This window comes from Salvelinus fontinalis, chromosome 21 (assembly GCF_029448725.1).
Source record: "Salvelinus fontinalis isolate EN_2023a chromosome 21, ASM2944872v1, whole genome shotgun sequence".
Classification (NCBI taxonomy): domain Eukaryota; kingdom Metazoa; phylum Chordata; class Actinopteri; order Salmoniformes; family Salmonidae; genus Salvelinus; species Salvelinus fontinalis.
In genome coordinates this window covers 12,927,864-12,947,582 of record NC_074685.1, presented here as the reverse complement: position 1 = coordinate 12,947,582, position 19,719 = coordinate 12,927,864, and the positions used below count along the sequence as shown (strand labels likewise).

General features: G+C 46.9%; 1 protein-coding gene across 6 annotated transcripts in view; it reads left to right on the top strand.

Moving 5' to 3' along the window:
- Window positions 1–19,719, top strand: part of usp20 (ubiquitin specific peptidase 20) — a 33,485-nt gene that overhangs the window by 9,942 nt on the left and 3,824 nt on the right. For 4 of the 6 annotated variants that reach the window (XM_055873917.1, XM_055873916.1, XM_055873918.1 and 1 more), the window contains exons 8-24: window positions 480–593; window positions 925–1,024; window positions 2,004–2,508; window positions 3,501–3,653; window positions 3,913–4,025; window positions 4,220–4,392; window positions 5,471–5,565; window positions 6,149–6,182; window positions 6,295–6,340; window positions 6,522–6,702; window positions 7,028–7,154; window positions 7,294–7,463; window positions 8,316–8,397; window positions 11,241–11,349; window positions 11,443–11,545; window positions 11,888–11,956; window positions 12,596–12,774. In XM_055873917.1, coding sequence (XP_055729892.1) covers window positions 480–593; window positions 925–1,024; window positions 2,004–2,508; window positions 3,501–3,653; window positions 3,913–4,025; window positions 4,220–4,392; window positions 5,471–5,565; window positions 6,149–6,182; window positions 6,295–6,340; window positions 6,522–6,702; window positions 7,028–7,154; window positions 7,294–7,463; window positions 8,316–8,397; window positions 11,241–11,349; window positions 11,443–11,545; window positions 11,888–11,956; window positions 12,596–12,759 — 2,338 coding nt within the window. In that variant the 3' untranslated portion in view covers window positions 12,760–12,774. The remainder of the gene's footprint in view (window positions 1–479; window positions 594–924; window positions 1,025–2,003; window positions 2,509–3,500; window positions 3,654–3,912; window positions 4,026–4,219; window positions 4,393–5,470; window positions 5,566–6,148; window positions 6,183–6,294; window positions 6,341–6,521; window positions 6,703–7,027; window positions 7,155–7,293; window positions 7,464–8,315; window positions 8,398–11,240; window positions 11,350–11,442; window positions 11,546–11,887; window positions 11,957–12,595; window positions 12,775–19,719) is intronic. The other 2 variants (XM_055873922.1, XM_055873921.1) reach the window with 1 other exon arrangement.

Here is a 19,719-nt window from a genome sequence, read left to right as displayed (position 1 = left end):
GGAACACTTTCAACACCTTATAGAGTCCATGCCCGACAAATCGAGGCTTTTCTGAGGGGGCAGGGGGGTGCGCAACTCAAAATTAGGAAAGTGTTACCAATGTTTGCTATACTCAGTGTATTATCCGAGGGCTTGCATATTTGACCAATCACCCGCATAAAACAGTAAAATTGTCGCAATGTTATCACGTAAGACTGACCCATTACTGCAGTACAAAAAGAGGGCTCGCAATTTCAACCAATCACTGCACATTTATTGCAAACAAATTGGACAAAATCATTGCATATTGCAATGCAAAATGTCATAATTGTCGAGGCAAAATCAATCATTTTAGCCTGCAGAAAAATCTCAGTGGAATCCTGTAGGGACTGCTCTTCTCAGCAGAAGCCAGTGTGTTAGTTTTCATAGATTGGATCTCCAACTGACCAGTTCTTTCTTTCTTCTCCGTCTCTCCCCTAACCCCTCTAATCCCTCTCCAGTCCTCCTCTCACTCAGTTCTTCCTGGACTGCAGTGGACTGGTGCGGACAGACAAGAAACCTGCGCTGTGCAAGAGCTACCAGAAACTAATCTCTGAGCTCTGGCACAAGAAACGGTAGTGTACCAATGGACATGCTAATATGTTGAATGTTACAGTCTGTATGTACCATTCAACATGCACATTTTTGGACTAGATATTCACAAGAATGCAGCAAAATTCTGTCTTTAAATGATACTGTCTGACCTATGTAATAGAAGAAAATACATCTTACCCCAGGACACTTTCACAAGGGGGGCTATCCCTTAACATCTTAACGTATGTTTAATGAGTCTACTTGCTTAGTCATGGTCTGCTACACATTCTGCTTCTTCTTCATCCCCTCACTCTCACTTTCTTTCTCTCTCTGTATCTCTCTCTTTCCTCCACCACTCTCTCTTTCCTCCAGGCCCAGTTATGTGGTCCCCACCAGTTTGTCCCAGGGAATCAAGCTGGTCAACCCCATGTTCCGTGGCTACGCCCAGCAGGTAGGGGCAAGCTCCCAGCAGGTAGGAAACAAAATGATGACCTGACCCCTAGCCCTACCCCCCTCTGGCCCCTCTCTTTAACCCCTGACCTAACCCACCTCTACCTTGTCCCATACCCCCAAAATAACCACTGTTGCCACAAACCAAATGGACCTCCAGGGACAGTGAAGTTTCATAGGTTGATTGTTGTGTTGCTGATTGGCTAACCCTGTCAGTGATACCTGGAAGTAAGGTGCCAAGACAGTGAAATGGGGAAGATCTCAATTGCATACTCCTCGCGTCCTTTCTCCTCGTCTCCTTCTCAAAACCCATTGAAGGAGAAAGTCAGGAGACGAGGAGAGAGGACATGAAGAGTATGCAATTGAGATCTTCCCAAATGCACCCTATTCTCTGTGTAGTGCACTACTTTTGACCATAGCGTTATGGATTTGGTCAAAAGTAGTGCACTATATAGGTAATAGGGTGCCATTTGGGACGCTGACATGCTGTAACTAACACACAGTAACTAGAGGACATTTTAATGTTACTGCTTGGCTTAATGGGTGTTTGGTTGATTGGAATAGGATTGTGTGTATGTGACTTTTGGTTTTGATTGCTGTCGAAAAATACAATGACAAAACTGCTGTGAAATTAGTGTTGTGTTGAGCCTGTGTGATCAGCATGCTTTCTCTCTGTTTCTCTTAATGCTTCACCTTCTTTCTCCATCACACACACTCTCAATGGCTTTCTGTGCCTAAGCGCTGCAGGGAACAAACTTCCAAAGAACTGTACACACACACACACTTTCCCTGCTTCGTAGTCCTCCCACACCAATATCCCCTCTCTCTTTCTACTTGATAGAGCAGCATCCTCCTCTCTTCTACCTCTTTGTGTGTGTGTGTGTGTGTGTGTGTGTGTGTGTGTGTGTGTGTGTGTGTGTGTGTGTGTGTGTGTGTGTGTGATCTGAGTGTATAAGACAGTTCCACACACTCTCCCTCTCGCACTGTATACTACTACATAGGATACCCAGGAGTTTCTGCGCTGTCTGATGGACCAGCTCCACGAGGAGCTCAAAGAGCCATTGGCAGAGTACGGCAGGGGGGGTGAGGGGGATGAGCGGAGGGACGGGAGCGACCGCTCCCCCGCCGAGGACGAGTTCCTTTCCTGCGACTCAGGCGCCAGCAGCGACCGGGGAGAAGGAGGAGGGCTGGGGGAGGCGGGGCTGCTCATCCAGGATGAGTGCGGGGTGTCGCCGAGGGTGGGAGGAGGGGGGACAGGCACTGGGGGGCGATCAGGGACAGAAGGGCCCATCTCGGAGAAAGAGAGGCTGAAGGAGAAGAGGGTGTTGGGCTCACCTCTCCACGGAGGCTCCCAGGAGATGGACGAGGATGCAGATGTGGATACGGCGGCGGCCGAGAAGGGATCTCTAGAGAGGGGGGCGGAGGAGGAGGAGGGGACCCCCCCCAGACCACAGAGCCCTAGTCAGAGTCAAACACAGGGGCAGATGCAGAGCAGCAACACTCCAGGTATGGGCTTTGTTATTGTTGGAGCCAAAGCACAGAAAGAGAATCTGTACGCATAATTTAATTCACAGGCAATAAAGATTAAACAAGTGTCATTTTAGATTCTGAACCCAAATTTGAGTCACACCTTAGGAATGTGACCAAAATAGCTGTTTTTCGACCTGTGAAACATTGTCACGGTGCGTCCGTTTCTCTCTCAGTCTGATACAGAGAGACTTATACATGCTTTTATTACAAGCAGGCTTGACAGTTGTAATGCTCTCCTGTCTGGTCTACCCAAGAAAGCCATTGGTTAACTGCAAAACATACAGAATACTGCAGCGCACAGGTACTGACCAGGACCAGACGGAGAGCATACATTATGCACCGGTTTTAAATTCTCTGCATGGGCTGCCTGAGTTTTAGAATTCATTTTAAGATTATTTTATTGGTTTTTAAATCAATGAACGATTGTGCACCCCAAAACATGTCAGACTTGATTTTAAGTTATGTACCCAGTATGTCCCTCAGGTCCTCTGGCACTGGCCTTTTAACTATCACAAAGCCTAAGACCAAGAGGCATGGAGAGTCAGCCTTTAGTTACTATCCCCCTGCGTCTGGAATAGCCTGCCAGAGAACCTGAGTGGCTAAAACTGTAGACATATTTAAAAGAGATCTTAAAACACAGCTTTTTAACTTTGCTTTTCCTTAGGGTGCTCTTTAGTCATTCATGTTTTGTTATTCTTTAGTTTGTTATCTTCTTGTTTGTTGTGTAGTAAATATTTCTGTTTTTATTTTCATTGTTTTTTTTGTGAATCGCATTTTGTTGCATCCATGTCTGAAATGTACCATATAAATAAAGCTTGATTTTGATTAGATTTGAGATTTTTGTTAATGGTGGAAGTAGAAAATGTAGTGTGTGTGTGTGTGTGTAGTGGTGACCGGTTGTAGTGATTTGTGAGTAATCTCTTAAAAGCCACCTCTTCCTCTTTCCTCTCCTACCCTCCTCTACCCAGAGCCAGACAACGAGGCATCGATGCAGCAGCGCCCCCAGTCTCGCCCCTGCAGCCCTGTCCGTACGGTCCAGGAGCTGCAACCGAAACTCTCCTCCAGCCCCCCTCGCTCTAGCACCCTCCGCTCTGCAGGGCCCACATACTCCTTCAAGAAAGGTATGGGGGGTGTCCTCGTCCATACACATACACGCACACCACTGACACACACACACACACACACACACACACACACACACACACACACACACACACACACACACACACACACACACACACACACACACACACACACACACACACACACACACACACAGTCACGTGTGCACACACTCTCCCACACAAACACAGACACATATCTTACCGCCTCACACACACACAAACTATTTCACTCCATTTACCATAATCTACCTCTTAGCCCAGCTGATCCTGGGTGCCAAGAAGAAGAAACAGTCTCTCTACCGCAGCGTCATCTCAGACATATTTGACGGCTCCATCCTCAGCCTGGTCCAGTGTCTGACCTGTGACAGGGTGAGCTGTGCTGTGTGTGTGGACCACCACCAGGGGGCGACACTCCCATAGGAACTCTGCTTTACTACCTCTGTTGGAACCTCAGTACTGTCACATGAATATTGAATGTTGACCTCTTTTAACAGAAGTTTTGGTCCATTTCCTCTCATCGCCCCCTCTCTCTCTTTTCTTCTCCTCTCCCTTTCCCCCTTTAGGTTTCGACCACTGTGGAGACCTTCCAGGACCTGTCTCTGCCCATCCCAGGTAAGGAGGACCTTGCCAAGCTACACTCCTCCATCCATCAGAACCTCCCAGCCAAGACCGGGGTCTCTCTGGACGTCTACGGCTCCCAGGGCTGGATCACCTACATCATGGACTCCATACGCAGGTCAGGGGGTCAGGGGAAGACAGCTGTAGGAACTGGGGCTGGAGGTAGAGGGCTGGGGATGGGGGTAGAGGGCTGGGCTGGGGATGGGGGTAGAGAGCTGGGGATGGGGGTAGAGGACTAGGGGTAGAGAGCTGGGGATGGGGGTAGAGGGCTGGGGTAGAGAGCTGGGGATGGGGGTAGAGGGCTGGGGCTGGGGGTAGAGAGCTGGGGCTGGTGGTAGAGGACTAGGGGTAGAGAGCTGGGGATCGGGGTAGAGGACTAGGGGTAGAGAGCTGGGGCTGGTGGTAGAGGACTAGGGGTAGAGAGCTGGGGATCGGGGTAGAGAGCTGGGGATGGGGGTAGAGGACTAGGGGTAGAGAGCTGGGGATCGGGGTAGAGGACTAGGGGTAGAGAGCTGGGGATGGGGGTAGAGGGCTGGGGCTGGGGGTAGAGAGCTGGGGCTGGTGGTAGAGGGCTGGGGCTGGAGTAGAGAGCTGGGGATGGGGGTAGAGGGCTGGGGCTGGGGGTAGAGAGCTGGGGCTGGTGGTAGAGAGCTGGGGCTGGGGGTAGAGAGCTGGGGATGGGGGTAGAGAGCTGGGGATGGGGATAGAGGGCTGGGGCTGGGGGTAGAGAGCTGGGGCTGGGGTAGAGAGCTGGGGCTGGGGGTAGAGAGCTGGGGATGGGGGTAGAGGGCTGGGGATGGGTGTAGAGAGCTGGGGATGGGGGTAGAGGGCTGGGGCTGGGGGTAGAGAGCTGGGGATGGAAGTAGAGAGCTGGGGATGGGGTAGGGGTCAATGGATGGAGCTAGCATTGGGGCCCGGTTCAAGAGGGTGCAACATTACAGAACCTTCAGATAGAAATGTATTGTGTAGAACAGATGTGATTGACTGTCATCTAGAACAAGGAATGGTGTCAGCTCTATTCTTTACATTTCTATCTGCAACAGCCAGTTGTGCAATGTAAGACTTACCATTGCCATGATTCATTCCAAGGGAATAACCTTTACTAGTATGTAACGACCTTGTAACAAGTATTAAACCACATGTAACAGCTACATACTACTTGCTATTTATTCCTGTATACCTCCCCCCCTCTGCAGATTTGTGGTGTCCTGTATCCCCAGCTGGTTTTGGGGGCCCATGGTAACGCTGGAGGACTGTCTCGCAGCCTTCTTTGCTGCTGATGAGCTCAAAGGTAAACTCAAAAATATACAGTTGTCCAATAAAATGCCTCAACATCCCTGATCTACTGGTCGTTACATCTTGTTAACTTTAAACTGGTTCAGAATCAGGAAGAAGTGTATGTTATTTTATAGAGCCCACAACATTGACTCCACAGATTTGCATGTCTGCAAATTGAGCGTTATCCCTCTTAGAAAATACCAAGGCATTTGGATGGGCGATAAGTTGTCTTTTAAAACGCATATAGATTAGTTAACTAAGAAGCTGAGAATAAAACTGTGTTTCTTCATTAGAAATAGATGGTGCCTCTCGCTTCATAGTAGAAAACAGATCATTAAATCAACGTTCCTGTCGGCTCTGGATTACTGCGACATTATCGATATGAATGCAGCTGCCACTGCGTTCAAACCATTAGATACTGTTTATCACAGCGCACTCTTTGTGATGCAGGGCTCCCTTGCCAAAGAGACATTGGTCTCAATAGGATTATTGAGCTTTAATAATTCATTTTTAGCTTTAATGAATAAAAATAAAAATAAAAAAACAAATCTCGGCGTCAAATAATTTCAGTCATTTCTTAATTAATTGTTTTGCAGGGGACAACATGTACAGCTGTGAAAAGTGTAGAAAGTAAGTATTTTTGAGAATTTGTAGTTCTCAAAAATAGGAGATTAATCTGCCTAGTTGGTAATACAGATCACATTACAGCACACATTTTAATTCTCTTTCACTTATCTTGCAGATTGAGAAATGGTGTTAAATATTGCAAAGTACTTCAGCTACCTGAGGTAACGCTCTTATCTTTGTCCCCTTCTGTTATCTCAGACTTTGACATCCTGCATAGAAGATAAAACAAGCTTTATCAAAGCGACTAAAGATACCCGATGTTGTGTAATGTTGTTGATTTTCATCGTTAAGATAATGCATTTGTTTCAGGAAATCTACATGAAACATTTTGTGTGTGTACAGATTCTGTGCATTCACCTGAAGCGTTTTCGTCATGAGGTGATGTACTCCTTCAAGATCAACAGTCACGTGACCTTCCCATTGGAGGGACTCGAGCTCCGACCTTTCCTGGCCAAGGACAGCCTCTCCCAGATCACCACTTACGACCTGCTGTCCGTCATCTGTCACCATGGCACCGCAGGCAGTGAGTAACAGTTGACTGACTGTACTTACTACCTGACGTTTAGGGAACATGGTTGTTAGGCTTCAAGGTTTTGATTCAACTCAAAATGTGAAACTCAAAATGTGTGTCAACTCATGTAAAAATGTGAGTTTATCACATCCGGTAACTTTCAGCTGCAGGGTACAAAAAGGGAGGTCATGGTACATAAATAGATAGCTGCACACTGATGAATACTGTTGATTTCACAGCATACCTTTATCTACATTTCTGCAATTCCTTCCTCTCTCTCTCTGTTTCTGTCTCTCTCTCTCTCTCTCTCTCTCTCTCTCTGCCCCGCCCCCCCCAGGTGGTCACTACATAGCGTACTGTCAGAACGTGATCAACGGTCAGTGGTATGAGTTTGATGACCAGTATGTAACAGAGGTCCATGAGACGGTGGTGCAGAATGCTGAGGCCTATGTGCTCTTCTACAGGCGAGACTCTAACCTTCATACCACATTACAATGATAATAACAATGTATTTCTGTTTTGCAGAACTAGTAATGTATGTGTGTGTGTGTCTGGTCATGTGTGTGTATATGTGTGCCTGCATGCGTGTGTGTGTCCCCACAGGAAGAGCAGTGAGGAGTCAGTGAGGGAGAGGCAGAAGGTTGTTGCTCTAGCCAACATGAAGGAGCCCAGCCTGCTGCAGTTCTACATCTCCAGAGAGTGGCTCAACAAGTTCAACACCTTCACTGAGCCAGGGCCCATCAGCAACCACACCTTTCTCTGCCAGCACGGAGGTCAGTACTGTACTGGACCTACCACCAGAACCCATCCTGAACATCAACCAGACTCAATCTAGACCTGGGCTCACTTCAACTAGTACTTGTTTTCTTTCAAATACTCTAAGATGTGCTTGATTGAGCCTCCTGGCACATTGGAACCAATAGAGTAGTCCCAAAAGTACAAACTCCACCCATCTGGTCCAGTGGAGGCTGCTGCTGAGGGAAGGATGGCTCATAATAACGGCTTGAATGGAGTGAATAGAATGGTATCAATCACATAAAAAACACATTGTTGATGCCATTCCATTTACTCCATTCCAGCTATTATTATGAGCCGTTCTCCCCTTAGCAGCAGCCTCCACTGATCTGGTCTGAGGATCTAGGGATTCTATTTCTATGCCCTCACCAACCCCACCATCAGATGCCAAGCACAACCACTCTCAACCCCCAGCACAACCACTCTCAACCCCCAGCACAACCACTCTCAACCCCCAGCACAACCACTCTCAACCCCCAGCACAACCACTCTCAACCCCCAGCACAACCACTCTCAACCCCCAGCACAACCACTCTCAACCCCCAGCACAACCACTCTCAACCCCCAGCACAACCACTCTCAACCCCCAGCACAACCACTCTCAACCCCCAGCACAACCACTCTCAACCCCCAGCACAACCACTCTCAACCCCCAGCACAACCACTCTCAACCCCCAGCACAACCACTCTCAACCCCCAGCACAACCACTCTCAACCCCCAGCACAACCACTCTCAACCCCCAGCACAACCACTCTCAACCCCCAGCACAACCACTCTCAACCCCCAGCACAACCTCATTGAAATAATCTTCTTCACATGTTTTGTCCAGGGATCCCACCCAACAAGTACCACTATATAGACGACCTGGTGGTGATCCTGCCGCAGAATGTATGGGAGTACCTGTACAACAGGTAAGATGAGACTGTCTGTCTTCCTACCCACTTGTCTGTCTAATTGACTGTCCATCTGTCTCTGTCCATCAGACGGTCTGTCTAACTGACTGTCCATCAGACGGTCTGTCTAACTGACTGTCCATCAGACGGTCTGTCTAACTGACTGTCAGTCTGTCTAACTGACTGTCCATCTGACTGTCTGTCTAACTGACTGTCCATCGGACGGTCTGTCTAACTGACTGTCCATCGGACGGTCTGTCTAACTGACTGTCCATCAGACGGTCTGTCTAACTGACTGCCCATCGGACGGTCTGTCTAACTGACTGGCCATCTGACTGTCTGTCTAACTGACTGTCAGTCTGTCTAACTGACTGTCCATCTGACTGTCCATCTGTCTCTGTCTGACTGTCCGTCTGTGTCTCTGTCTGACTGTCCGTCTGTGTCTCTGTCTAACTGATTGTCCACATGTGTCTCTGTCTAACTGATTGTCCACATGTCTCTCTGTCTAACTGATTGTCCACATGTCTCTCTATCTAACTGATTGTCCACATGTCTCTCTGTCTAACTGATTGTCCACATGTCTCTCTATCTAACTGATTGTCCACATGTCTCTCTGTCTAACTGATTGTCCACATGTCTCTCTATCTAACTGATTGTCCACATGTCTCTCTGTCTAACTGATTGTCCACATGTCTCTCTGTCTAACTGATTGTCCACATGTCTCTCTGTCTAACTGATTGTCCACATGTCTCTCTATCTAACTGATTGTCCACATGTCTCTCTGTCTAACTGATTGTCCACATGTCTCTCTATCTAACTGATTGTCCACATGTCTCTCTGTCTAACTGATTGTCCACATGTCTCTCTATCTAACTGATTGTCCACATGTCTCTCTATCTAACTGATTGTCCACATGTCTCTCTGTCTAACTGATTGTCCACATGTCTCTCTGTCTAACTGATTGTCCACATGTCTCTCTATCTAACTGATTGTCCACATGTCTCTCTGTCTAACTGATTGTCCACATGTCTCTCTATCTAACTGATTGTCCACATGTCTCTCTGTCTAACTGATTGTCCACATGTCTCTCTATCTAACTGATTGTCCACATGTCTCTGTCTAACTGATTGTCCACATGTCTCTCTGTCTAACTGATTGTCCACATGTCTCTCTGTCTAACTGATTGTCCACATGTCTCTCTGTCTAACTGATTGTCCACATGTCTCTCTGTCTAACTGATTGTCCACATGTCTCTCTATCTAACTGATTGTCCACATGTCTCTCTATCTAACTGATTGTCCACATGTCTCTCTGTCTAACTGATTGTCCACATGTCTCTCTATCTAACTGATTGTCCACATGTCTCTCTGTCTAACTGATTGTCCACATGTCTCTCTGTCTAACTGATTGTCCACATGTCTCTCTATCTAACTGATTGTCCACATGTCTCTCTGTCTAACTGATTGTCCACATGTCTCTCTGTCTAACTGATTGTCCACATGTCTCTCTATCTAACTGATTGTCCACATGTCTCTCTGTCTAACTGACTATCTAGCTGTGTTTTAATACTCATACCAACCGCACTAACCGTACTATTTGTGACATGAATTGAGTATATAGTATGCTTATTGGTCATAGTACGGATATAGTTACTATGCCAAAAGTTCCCGGATGTCATACTAAATTCGCCAAAACCTGAAGTATACACGCAGAGGACACCATTTCCATACTTTAGGGCCCATAATGCAATTCTTCAGAAAATGGGCGTGGCTTCAGATCGTTTTCATATTTGAAAAAATGGCGGAAAATGTGCAGCTGAAGTACGAGGGCGGATACAAATTCATTGCTTTAACTAAGTATGACAAATGTTAAGAAAATGTTGAGCAATGTAATAAAGTAATGACTTTTCAAATAAGACAATTTGTTAGCTACGCTGTCCTTACAAACCACATAGCATATGATTACAGCAGTATGTACCGGTATGTTGTTAGCTAGCTACCTAATGTTATTTGGCTACTTATACATCAAACTTGCCAATATTTTAACTATAGGTCATGTAACTAACTACCCAAAGATTATTGACTTGATTATTCCCGTCGTTCTTAGCTTAGCTAAATGGTATAGTCGTTGTGCTTTCTCAATGGACATTCGGTGCTTTCGTAAATTCGCTCTGGCCATCTACTCAGATTTCAGAGCACTCTTGTCTGAGTCTACCAGAGCGCAGAATAATGATTTTACTAGAGCTCAACACCCGTTGAATATGGCCGGTGTCAATAAACGTGCTGTTGCCAGCAGCACAGTTACAGTCACTAACGCTCTGGAAAACATGAAAACTGCCTAACCAGCTCTGCTAGGGCGAGTAAAATGGCCAGAGTGGTCTCATTTGTGTCTGGAAGTAGCTAGCAAGCTATCCAATGTTAGCTTGGGTGCTTGACTGCCGTTGTAATGGCAGAACGCTCAAATCAACCCTACTCCTCTGAATTTACAAACGGACAATCTGACAACGCTCTGAATTTACGAGCGCACTCTGGCACTCCAGCTTGAATTTAAGAACACACCCGAAGTTGTAAAATGTCTAGCTAGTAATTTGTTGTGCTAACTAGCTAGCGAGAGGTTGTATAGCAACAGCATCAACTTCCGATAGACAGGAGAAGAGCTAGTACGCTCAACTGAAAGGATACTGTTTGTTTACAGTATACTAAAATGAACTAATCGTATGTAGTATACAGTATGTTAGTATACAGTATGTTAGTATGGGTATTCGAACACAGCTTCTGTCTGACTGTCAATCTATTTCTCTGTCCATCTGTCTCTCTGTCCATCAGACTCTCTAACTGTCTGTCTGTCTGTCTGTCTCCTAGTTTTGGAGGAGGCCCAGCAGTGAACCACCTGTATGTGTGTGCTATGTGCCAGGTGGAGATAGAGGCTCTGGTCAAACGCAGAAAGGTGGAAATAGACACCTTTATCAGGGTAAGAGGGATGGGTCACTGTGTGTGTGCGCACTTGCCTGTAAGTGTGTGTCCTGTATCTAAGGCCTCACCTGTTCTCCCGTTCTGTCTCCAGTTGAATAAAGAGTTCCAGGCGGAGGAGGCTCCTACAGTCATCCTGTGTATCAGCATGCAGTGGTTCAGGGAGTGGGAGAACTTTGTCAAGGGCAAAGACAACGGTACGATCCCATGAGAATGGTTGATTTCTAATCAGAGGCATTACAGTACCAATGGAAGCTAAAGATCAGGATGACTTAATACACTATAATTATCGCATTGTATCCTCCCATATACACACAGTGTTTTAGAGTAGGAGTGCTGTTCTAGGATCAGGACCCCACCTGTACCTATAATCTGATCAATTATGATCTAATAGACTGAACTGATCCTAGATCAGCACTCCAACTCTGAGACGATTTATGAATACTGGCCCCGGATATGTAGAGGGAATAAATGCAGTGTGAAATGTTCTTTAGTAACGACACTAAAGCTCTTGGGGGTGCTTGTCATTGTCTTCTCAGAACCCCCTGGGCCTATTGACAACAGTAAGATTGGTGTGATGAAAGGGGGACACATACAACTAAAGCAAAGTAAGCAGTATATGCTGTTACATGTGTCGATTGGTCGGTCTGTCTGGGTGCTTGATCCTGTGTGTATTGGTCTGGGCCTGTGTGTGTTCATTTGTATGTGTTAATACGCGCACGTGTGTGTGTTCATTTGTACGTGTTAATGCGCGCACGTGTGTGTGTTCATTTGTACGTGTTAATGCGCGCACGTGTGTGTGTTCATTTGTACGTGTTAATGTGCGCACGTGTGTGTGTTCATTTGTACGTGTTAATGTGCGCACGTGTGTGTGTTCATTTGTACGTGTTAATGTGCACACGTGTGTGTGTTCATTTGTACGTGTTAATGTGCGCACGTGTGTGTGTTCATTTGTACGTGTTAATGTGCACACGTGTGTGTGTTCATTTGTACGTGTTAATGCGCGCACGTGTGTGTGTTCATTTGTACGTGTTAATGTGCGCACGTGTGTGTGTGTTCATTTGTACGTTTTAATGTGCGCACGTGTGTGTGTGTTCATTTGTACGTGTTAATGTGCACACGTGTGTGTGTTCATTTGTACGTGTTAATGCGCGCACGTGTGTGTGTTCATTTGTACGTGTTAATGTGCGCACGTGTGTGTGTGTTCATTTGTACGTGTTAATGTGCGCACGTGTGTGTGTTCCTAGGGGCTGACTATGGTCAGATCTCAGAGGAGACGTGGCAGTATCTTCTCAGTATCTACGGTGGAGGGCCTGAGACTGCAGTGAGACAGACAGTGTCGGCCCCAGCCCTCGACACAGACAGCCTGCACAGAGAGAGGAAGATAGAGGCAGAGACCAGGGCACTCTGAGAAACACACACAATGGTGAGACACACACACTCAAACACGTTGTGTTTACACACACACACACACACACCCAAACACACACACACACAGGTGTGTTGTTTTATAAACACACGCGCAAGCAAACATACACACGCACCCAAACATCATCTCTGCCCACTGACGGTTTCCCACATCCATACATAAGAACCCAAGCATCATCTCTGCCCACTGACGGTTTCCCACATCCATACACAAGAACCCAAACATCATCTCTGCCCACTGACGGTTTCCCACATCCATACATAAGAACCCAAGCATCATCTCTGCCCACTGACGGTTTCCCACATCCATACACAAGAACCCAAGCATCATCTCTGCCCACTGACGGTTTCCCACATCCATACACAAGAACCCAAGCATCATCTCTGCCCACTGACGGTTTCCCACATCCATACACAAGAACCCAAACATCATCTCTGCCCACTGACGGTTTCCCACATCCATACATAAGAACCCAAGCATCATCTCTGCCCACTGACGGTTTCCCACATCCATACACAAGAACCCAAGCATCATCTCTGCCCACTGACGGTTTCCCACATCCATACATAAGAACCCAAGCATCATCTCTGCCCACTGACGGTTTCCCACATCCATACACAAGAACCCAAGCATCATCTCTGCCCACTGACGGTTTCCCACATCCATACACAAGAACCCAAACATCATCTCTGCCCACTGACGGTTTCCCACATCCATACACAAGAACCCAAGCATCATCTCTGCCCACTGACGGTTTCCCACATCCATACACAAGAACCCAAGCATCATCTCTGCCCACTGACGGTTTCCCACATCCATACACAAGAACCCAAACATCATCTCTGCCCACTGACGGTTTCCCACATCCATACACAAGAACCCAAGCATCATCTCTGCCCACTGACGGTTTCCCACATCCATACACAAGAACCCAAGCATCATCTCTGCCCACTGACGGTTTCCCACATCCATACACAAGAACCCAAACATCATCTCTGCCCACTGACGGTTTCCCACATCCATACACAAGAACCCAAGCATCATCTCTGCCCACTGACGGTTTCCCACATCCATACATAAGAACCCAAACATCATCTCTGCCCACTGACGGTTTCCCACATCCATACATAAGAACCCAAACATCATCTCTGCCCACTGACGGTTTCCCACATCCATACACAAGAACCCAAGCATCATCTCTGCCCACTGACGGTTTCCCACATCCATACACAAGAACCCAAGCATCATCTCTGCCCACTGACGGTTTCCCACATCCATACACAAGAACCCAAGCATCATCTCTGCCCACTGACGGTTTCCCACATCCATACATAAGAACCCAAACATCATCTCTGCCCACTGACGGTTTCCCACATCCATACATAAGAACCCAAGCATCATCTCTGCCCACTGACGGTTTCCCACATCCATACATAAGAACCCAAACATCATCTCTGCCCACTGACGGTTTCCCACATCCATACACAAGAACCCAAGCATCATCTCTGCCCACTGACGGTTTCCCACATCCATACACAAGAACCCAAGCATCATCTCTGCCCACTGACGGTTTCCCACATCCATACATAAGAACCCAAACATCATCTCTGCCCACTGACGGTTTCCCACATCCATACATAAGAACCCAAACATCATCTCTGCCCACTGACGGTTTCCCACATCCATACATAAGAACCCAAACATCATCTCTGCCCACTGACGGTTTCCCACATCCATACATAAGAACCCAAACATCATCTCTGCCCACTGACGGTTTCCCACATCCATACATAAGAACCCAAACATCATCTCTGCCCACTGACGGTTTCCCACATCCATACATAAGAACCCAAACATCATCTCTGCCCACTGACGGTTTCCCACATCCATACATAAGAACCCAAACATCATCTCTGCCCACTGACGGTTTCCCACATCCATACACAAGAACCCAAACATCATCTCTGCCCACTGACGGTTTCCCACATCCATACACAAGAACCCAAACATCATCTCTGCCCACTGACGGTTTCCCACATCCATACATAAGAACCCAAACATCATCTCTGCCCACTGACGGTTTCCCACATCCATACATAAGAACCCAAACATCATCTCTGCCCACTGACGGTTTCCCACATCCATACATAAGAACCCAAACATCATCTCTGCCCACTGACGGTTTCCCACATCCATACATAAGAACCCAAACATCATCTCTGCCCACTGACGGTTTCCCACATCCATACATAAGAACCCAAACATCATCTCTGCCCACTGACGGTTTCCCACATCCATACATAAGAACCCAAACATCATCTCTGCCCACTGACGGTTTCCCACATCCATACATAAGAACCCAAACATCATCTCTGCCCACTGACGGTTTCCCACATCCATACATAAGAACCCAAACATCATCTCTGCCCACTGACGGTTTCCCACATCCATACATAAGAACCCAAGCATCATCTCTGCCCACTGACGGTTTCCCACATCCATACATAAGAACCCAAACATCATCTCTGCCCACTGACGGTTTCCCACATCCATACATAAGAACCCAAACATCATCTCTGCCCACTGACGGTTTCCCACATCCATACACAAGAACCCAAGCATCATCTCTGCCCACTGACGGTTTCCCACATCCATACACAAGAACCCAAGCATCATCTCTGCCCACTGACGGTTTCCCACATCCATACACAAGAACCCAAGCATCATCTCTGCCCACTGACGGTTTCCCACATCCATACATAAGAACCCAAGCATCATCTCTGCCCACTGACGGTTTCCCACATCCATACATAAGAACCCAAGCATCATCTCTGCCCACTGACGGTTTCCCACATCCATACATAAGAACCCAAGCATCATCTCTGCCCACTGACGGTTTCCCACATCCATACATAAGAACCCAAACATCATCTCTGCCCACTGACGGTTTCCCACATCCATACATAAGAACCCAAGCATCATCTCTGCCCACTGACGGTTTCCCACATCCATACATAAGAACCCAAGCATCATCTCTGCCCACTGACGGTTTCCCACATCCATACATAAGAACCCAAGCATCATCTCTGCCCACTGACGGTTTCCCACATCCATACATAAGAACCCAAGCATCATCTCTGCCCACTGACGGTTTCCCACATCCATACACAAGAACCCAAACATCAGCATAGGTTCCCACTGGCAAACACACACAACCACCCACCTCAGGTCTCAGGATGATGTAGCATAAACATTCCTGTCTCTACTAAACACTTCAGTACTAGACCTTTTGGTACCGCTACAGTCTGGTACCGCTACAGTCTGGTACCGCTACAGTCGGGTACCGCTACAGTCCACTCACTCTGTTCTCTCACGTAGCTCAGGTCATTCTCCTGTAACAGTCTGGTACCGCTACAGTCTGGTACCGCTACAGTCTGGTACCGCTACAGTCTGGTACCGCTACAGTCTGGTACCGCTACAGTCTGGTACCGCTACAGTCCACTCACTCTGTTCTCTCACGTAGCTCAGGTCATTCTCCTGTAACAGTCTGGTACCGCTACAGTCTGGTACCGCTACAGTCTGGTACCGCTACAGTCTGGTACCGCTACAGTCTGGTACCGCTACAGTCCACTCACTCTGTTCTCTCACGTAGCTCAGGTCATTCTCCTGTAACAGTCTGGTACCGCTACAGTCTGGTACCGCTACAGTCTGGTACCGCTACAGTCCACTCACTCTGTTCTCTCACGTAGCTCAGGACATTTTCATGACGTCATACAGGTAACTGACAAAATAAAGGAAACACTTGAGTAAATGAGGGATACAAAGTACACTGCTCAAAAAAATAAAGGGAACACTTAAACAACACAATGTAACTCCAAGTCAATCACACTTCTGTAAAATCAAACTGTCCACTTAGGAAGCAACACTGATTGACAATATCAATCAATCAATCAATTTTATTTTATATAGCCCTTCGTACATCAGATAATATCTCAAAGTGCTGTACAGAAACCCAGCCTAAAACCCCAAACAGCTAGAATGCAGGTGTAGAAGCACGGACAATAAATTTTTTAAAAAAGACAATAAATTTCACATGCTGTTGTGCAAATGGAATAGACAACAGGTGGAAATTATAGGCAATTAGCAATACACCCCCAATAAAGGAGTGGTTCTGCAGGTGGTGACCACAGACCACTTCTCAGTTCCTATGCTTCCTGGCTGATGTTTTGGTCACTTTTGAATGCTGGCGGTGCTTTCACTCTAGTGGTAGCATGAGACGGAGTCTACAACCCACACAAGTGGCTCAGGTAGTTCAGCTCATCCAGGATGGCACATCAATGCGAGCTGTGGCAAGAAGGTTTGCTGTGTCTGTCAGCGTAGTGTCCAGAGCATGGAGGCGCTACCAGGAGACAGGCCAGTACATCAGGAAACGTGGAGGAGGCCGTTGGAGGGCAACAACCCAGCAGCAGGACCGCTACCTCCGCCTTTGTGCAAGGAGGAGCAGGAGGAGCACTGCCAGAGCCCTGCAAAATGACCTCCAGCAGGCCACAAATGTGCATGTGTCTGCTCAAACGGTCAGAAACAGACTCCATGAGGGTGGTATGAGGGCCCGACGTCCACAAGTGGGGGTTGTGCTTACAGCCCAACACCGTGCAGGACGTTTGGCATTTGCCAGAGAACACCAAGATTGGCAAATTCGCCACTGTGCTCTTCACAGATGAAAGCAGGTTCACACTGAGCACGTGACAGACGTGACAGAGTCTGGAGACGCCGTGGAGAACGTTCTGCTGCCTGCAACATCCTCCAGCATGACCGATTTGGCGGTGGTCAGTCATGGTGTGGGGTGGCATTTCTTTGGGGGGCCGCACAGCCCTCCATGTGCTCGCCAGAGGTAGCCTGACTGTCATTAGGTACCGAGATGAGATCCTCAGACCCCTTGTGAGACCATATGCTGGTGCGGTTGGCCCTGGCTTCTTCCTAATGCAAGACAATGCTAGACCTCATGTGGCTGGAGTGTGTCAGCAGTTCCTGCAAGAGGAAGGCATTGATGCTATGGACTGGCCCGCCCGTTCCCCAGACCTGAATCCAATTGAGCACATCTGGGACATCATGTCTCGCTCCATCCACCAACACCACGTTGCACCACAGACTGTCCAGGAGTTGGCGGATGCTTTAGTCTTGGCCTGGGAGGAGATCCCTCAGGAGACCATCCGCCACCTCATCAGGAGCATGCCCAGGCGTTGTAGGGAGGTCATACAGGCACGTGGAGGTCACACACACTACTGAGCCTCATTTTGACTTGTTTTAAGGACATTACATCAAAGTTGGATCAGCCTGTAGTGTGGTTTTCCACTTTAATTTTGAGTGTGACTCCAAATCCAGACCTCCATGGGTTGATAAATTTGATTTCCATTGATAATTTTTGTGTGATTTTGTTGTCAGCACATTCAACTATGCAATGAAGAAAGTATTTAATAAGAATATTTCATTCATTCAGATCTAGGATGTGTTATTTTAGTGTTCCCTTTATTTTTTTGAGCAGTGTATATTGAAAGCAGGTGCTTCCACACAAGTGATTCCTGAGTTCATTAAGCAATTAACATCCCATAATGCTTAGGGTCTTGAATAAAAATGCTGGGCAGGCCATTATTTTGACTAGCATGGCTATACCCTCATAGGATGATAATGCCCCCATCCACAGGGCACAAGTGGTCACTAAATGGTTTGATGAGCACCAGATTTCAACCCAATTAAACACTTATGGGAGATTCTGGAGTGGCGCCTGAGACAGCGGTTTCCACCACCACCAACAAAACACCACATTTTCGGTCTTTCCTTTTTGTAAGTTACCTGTCCATTCTTTGTGGGTCTCTGTGTGTCTGTGTAGGTAATGTACTTCATGTAATGTATAAACAGTTTGTAAATCAGGTCAACTGTGTTTGATATCCCAGATACTGTAACTAGGTAGAGAGAGAGAGAGATAGATAGAACATCATTGCCCTGAAGGGGAATTTGTCTTGCACAATAAAACATCAAAAGCTAGGCAATTCTACTAGAGGTGTGAACGTTAAAACATTTAAACCAAATTCAATCGGTAACGCTAAGAAAAAATCCCTGACGGAAAATATTCTGTTTTTTCCCCCCCCACAAAATGAAAAGCACAATGCAGTTATCACAAAACTACCACTAACAGGTCCTAATCATCATCAAAATGGACTTTGTTTTTTACAGATATGCCTACAGAACACAACAATGCTGTAACGTTAATAGGAGGGGATATGCATCTTTCAAATCATTTGCCACGGATATAAAGTGCTCCGCACGTCCTCGTCGTTAACCGTTGGGGGGAAAAACGCTGATTACAGAAATGATTGCAGTTTATATGCAGCCATTGTCAATGGCCTGGTTGAGTTGCGAGGTAATTTGTTAAATGAAGAACTGCAAGTGTGTCTTCCTCATCAATATCACTGGGAGTTGAGACATACAGTTAATAGCATTAGAATGCAAAAATGTGTCCCTTTTTAACCAGTAGATAACGTGCCAAATGCAGCTTTCTTTTTCCCTGTGTTTGACTTCACCCCTACCTGTTTTTGTTTCATATTTCAGTCTGGAACCTGCCTATGTTTAGGTGGGGTTGTAACCCAGTGGCGGTTGGTGCCTATTTCAATGAGCGTGGCCTTATTTCTATCACCTCCCCTCACCTTTTCCCTCTGCTTGTGGACATCAGTGCACATCAACTTTCCAAGCCAAACAATATCATACCATATCATAACCGCTACACACAGCCTACATCTTTGTCACCATATTAGCGTCGTAGTCAACATAGCTACTATAACTAACGTGTTAGTAAACTCGCTGCAGTCATGCAGTAGAGTCAGCAAGAGTGTGTGTAGAGAGAGCGGTCAGATCGAAATTGAGAGACACCTACCGAGGGGAAAAGAG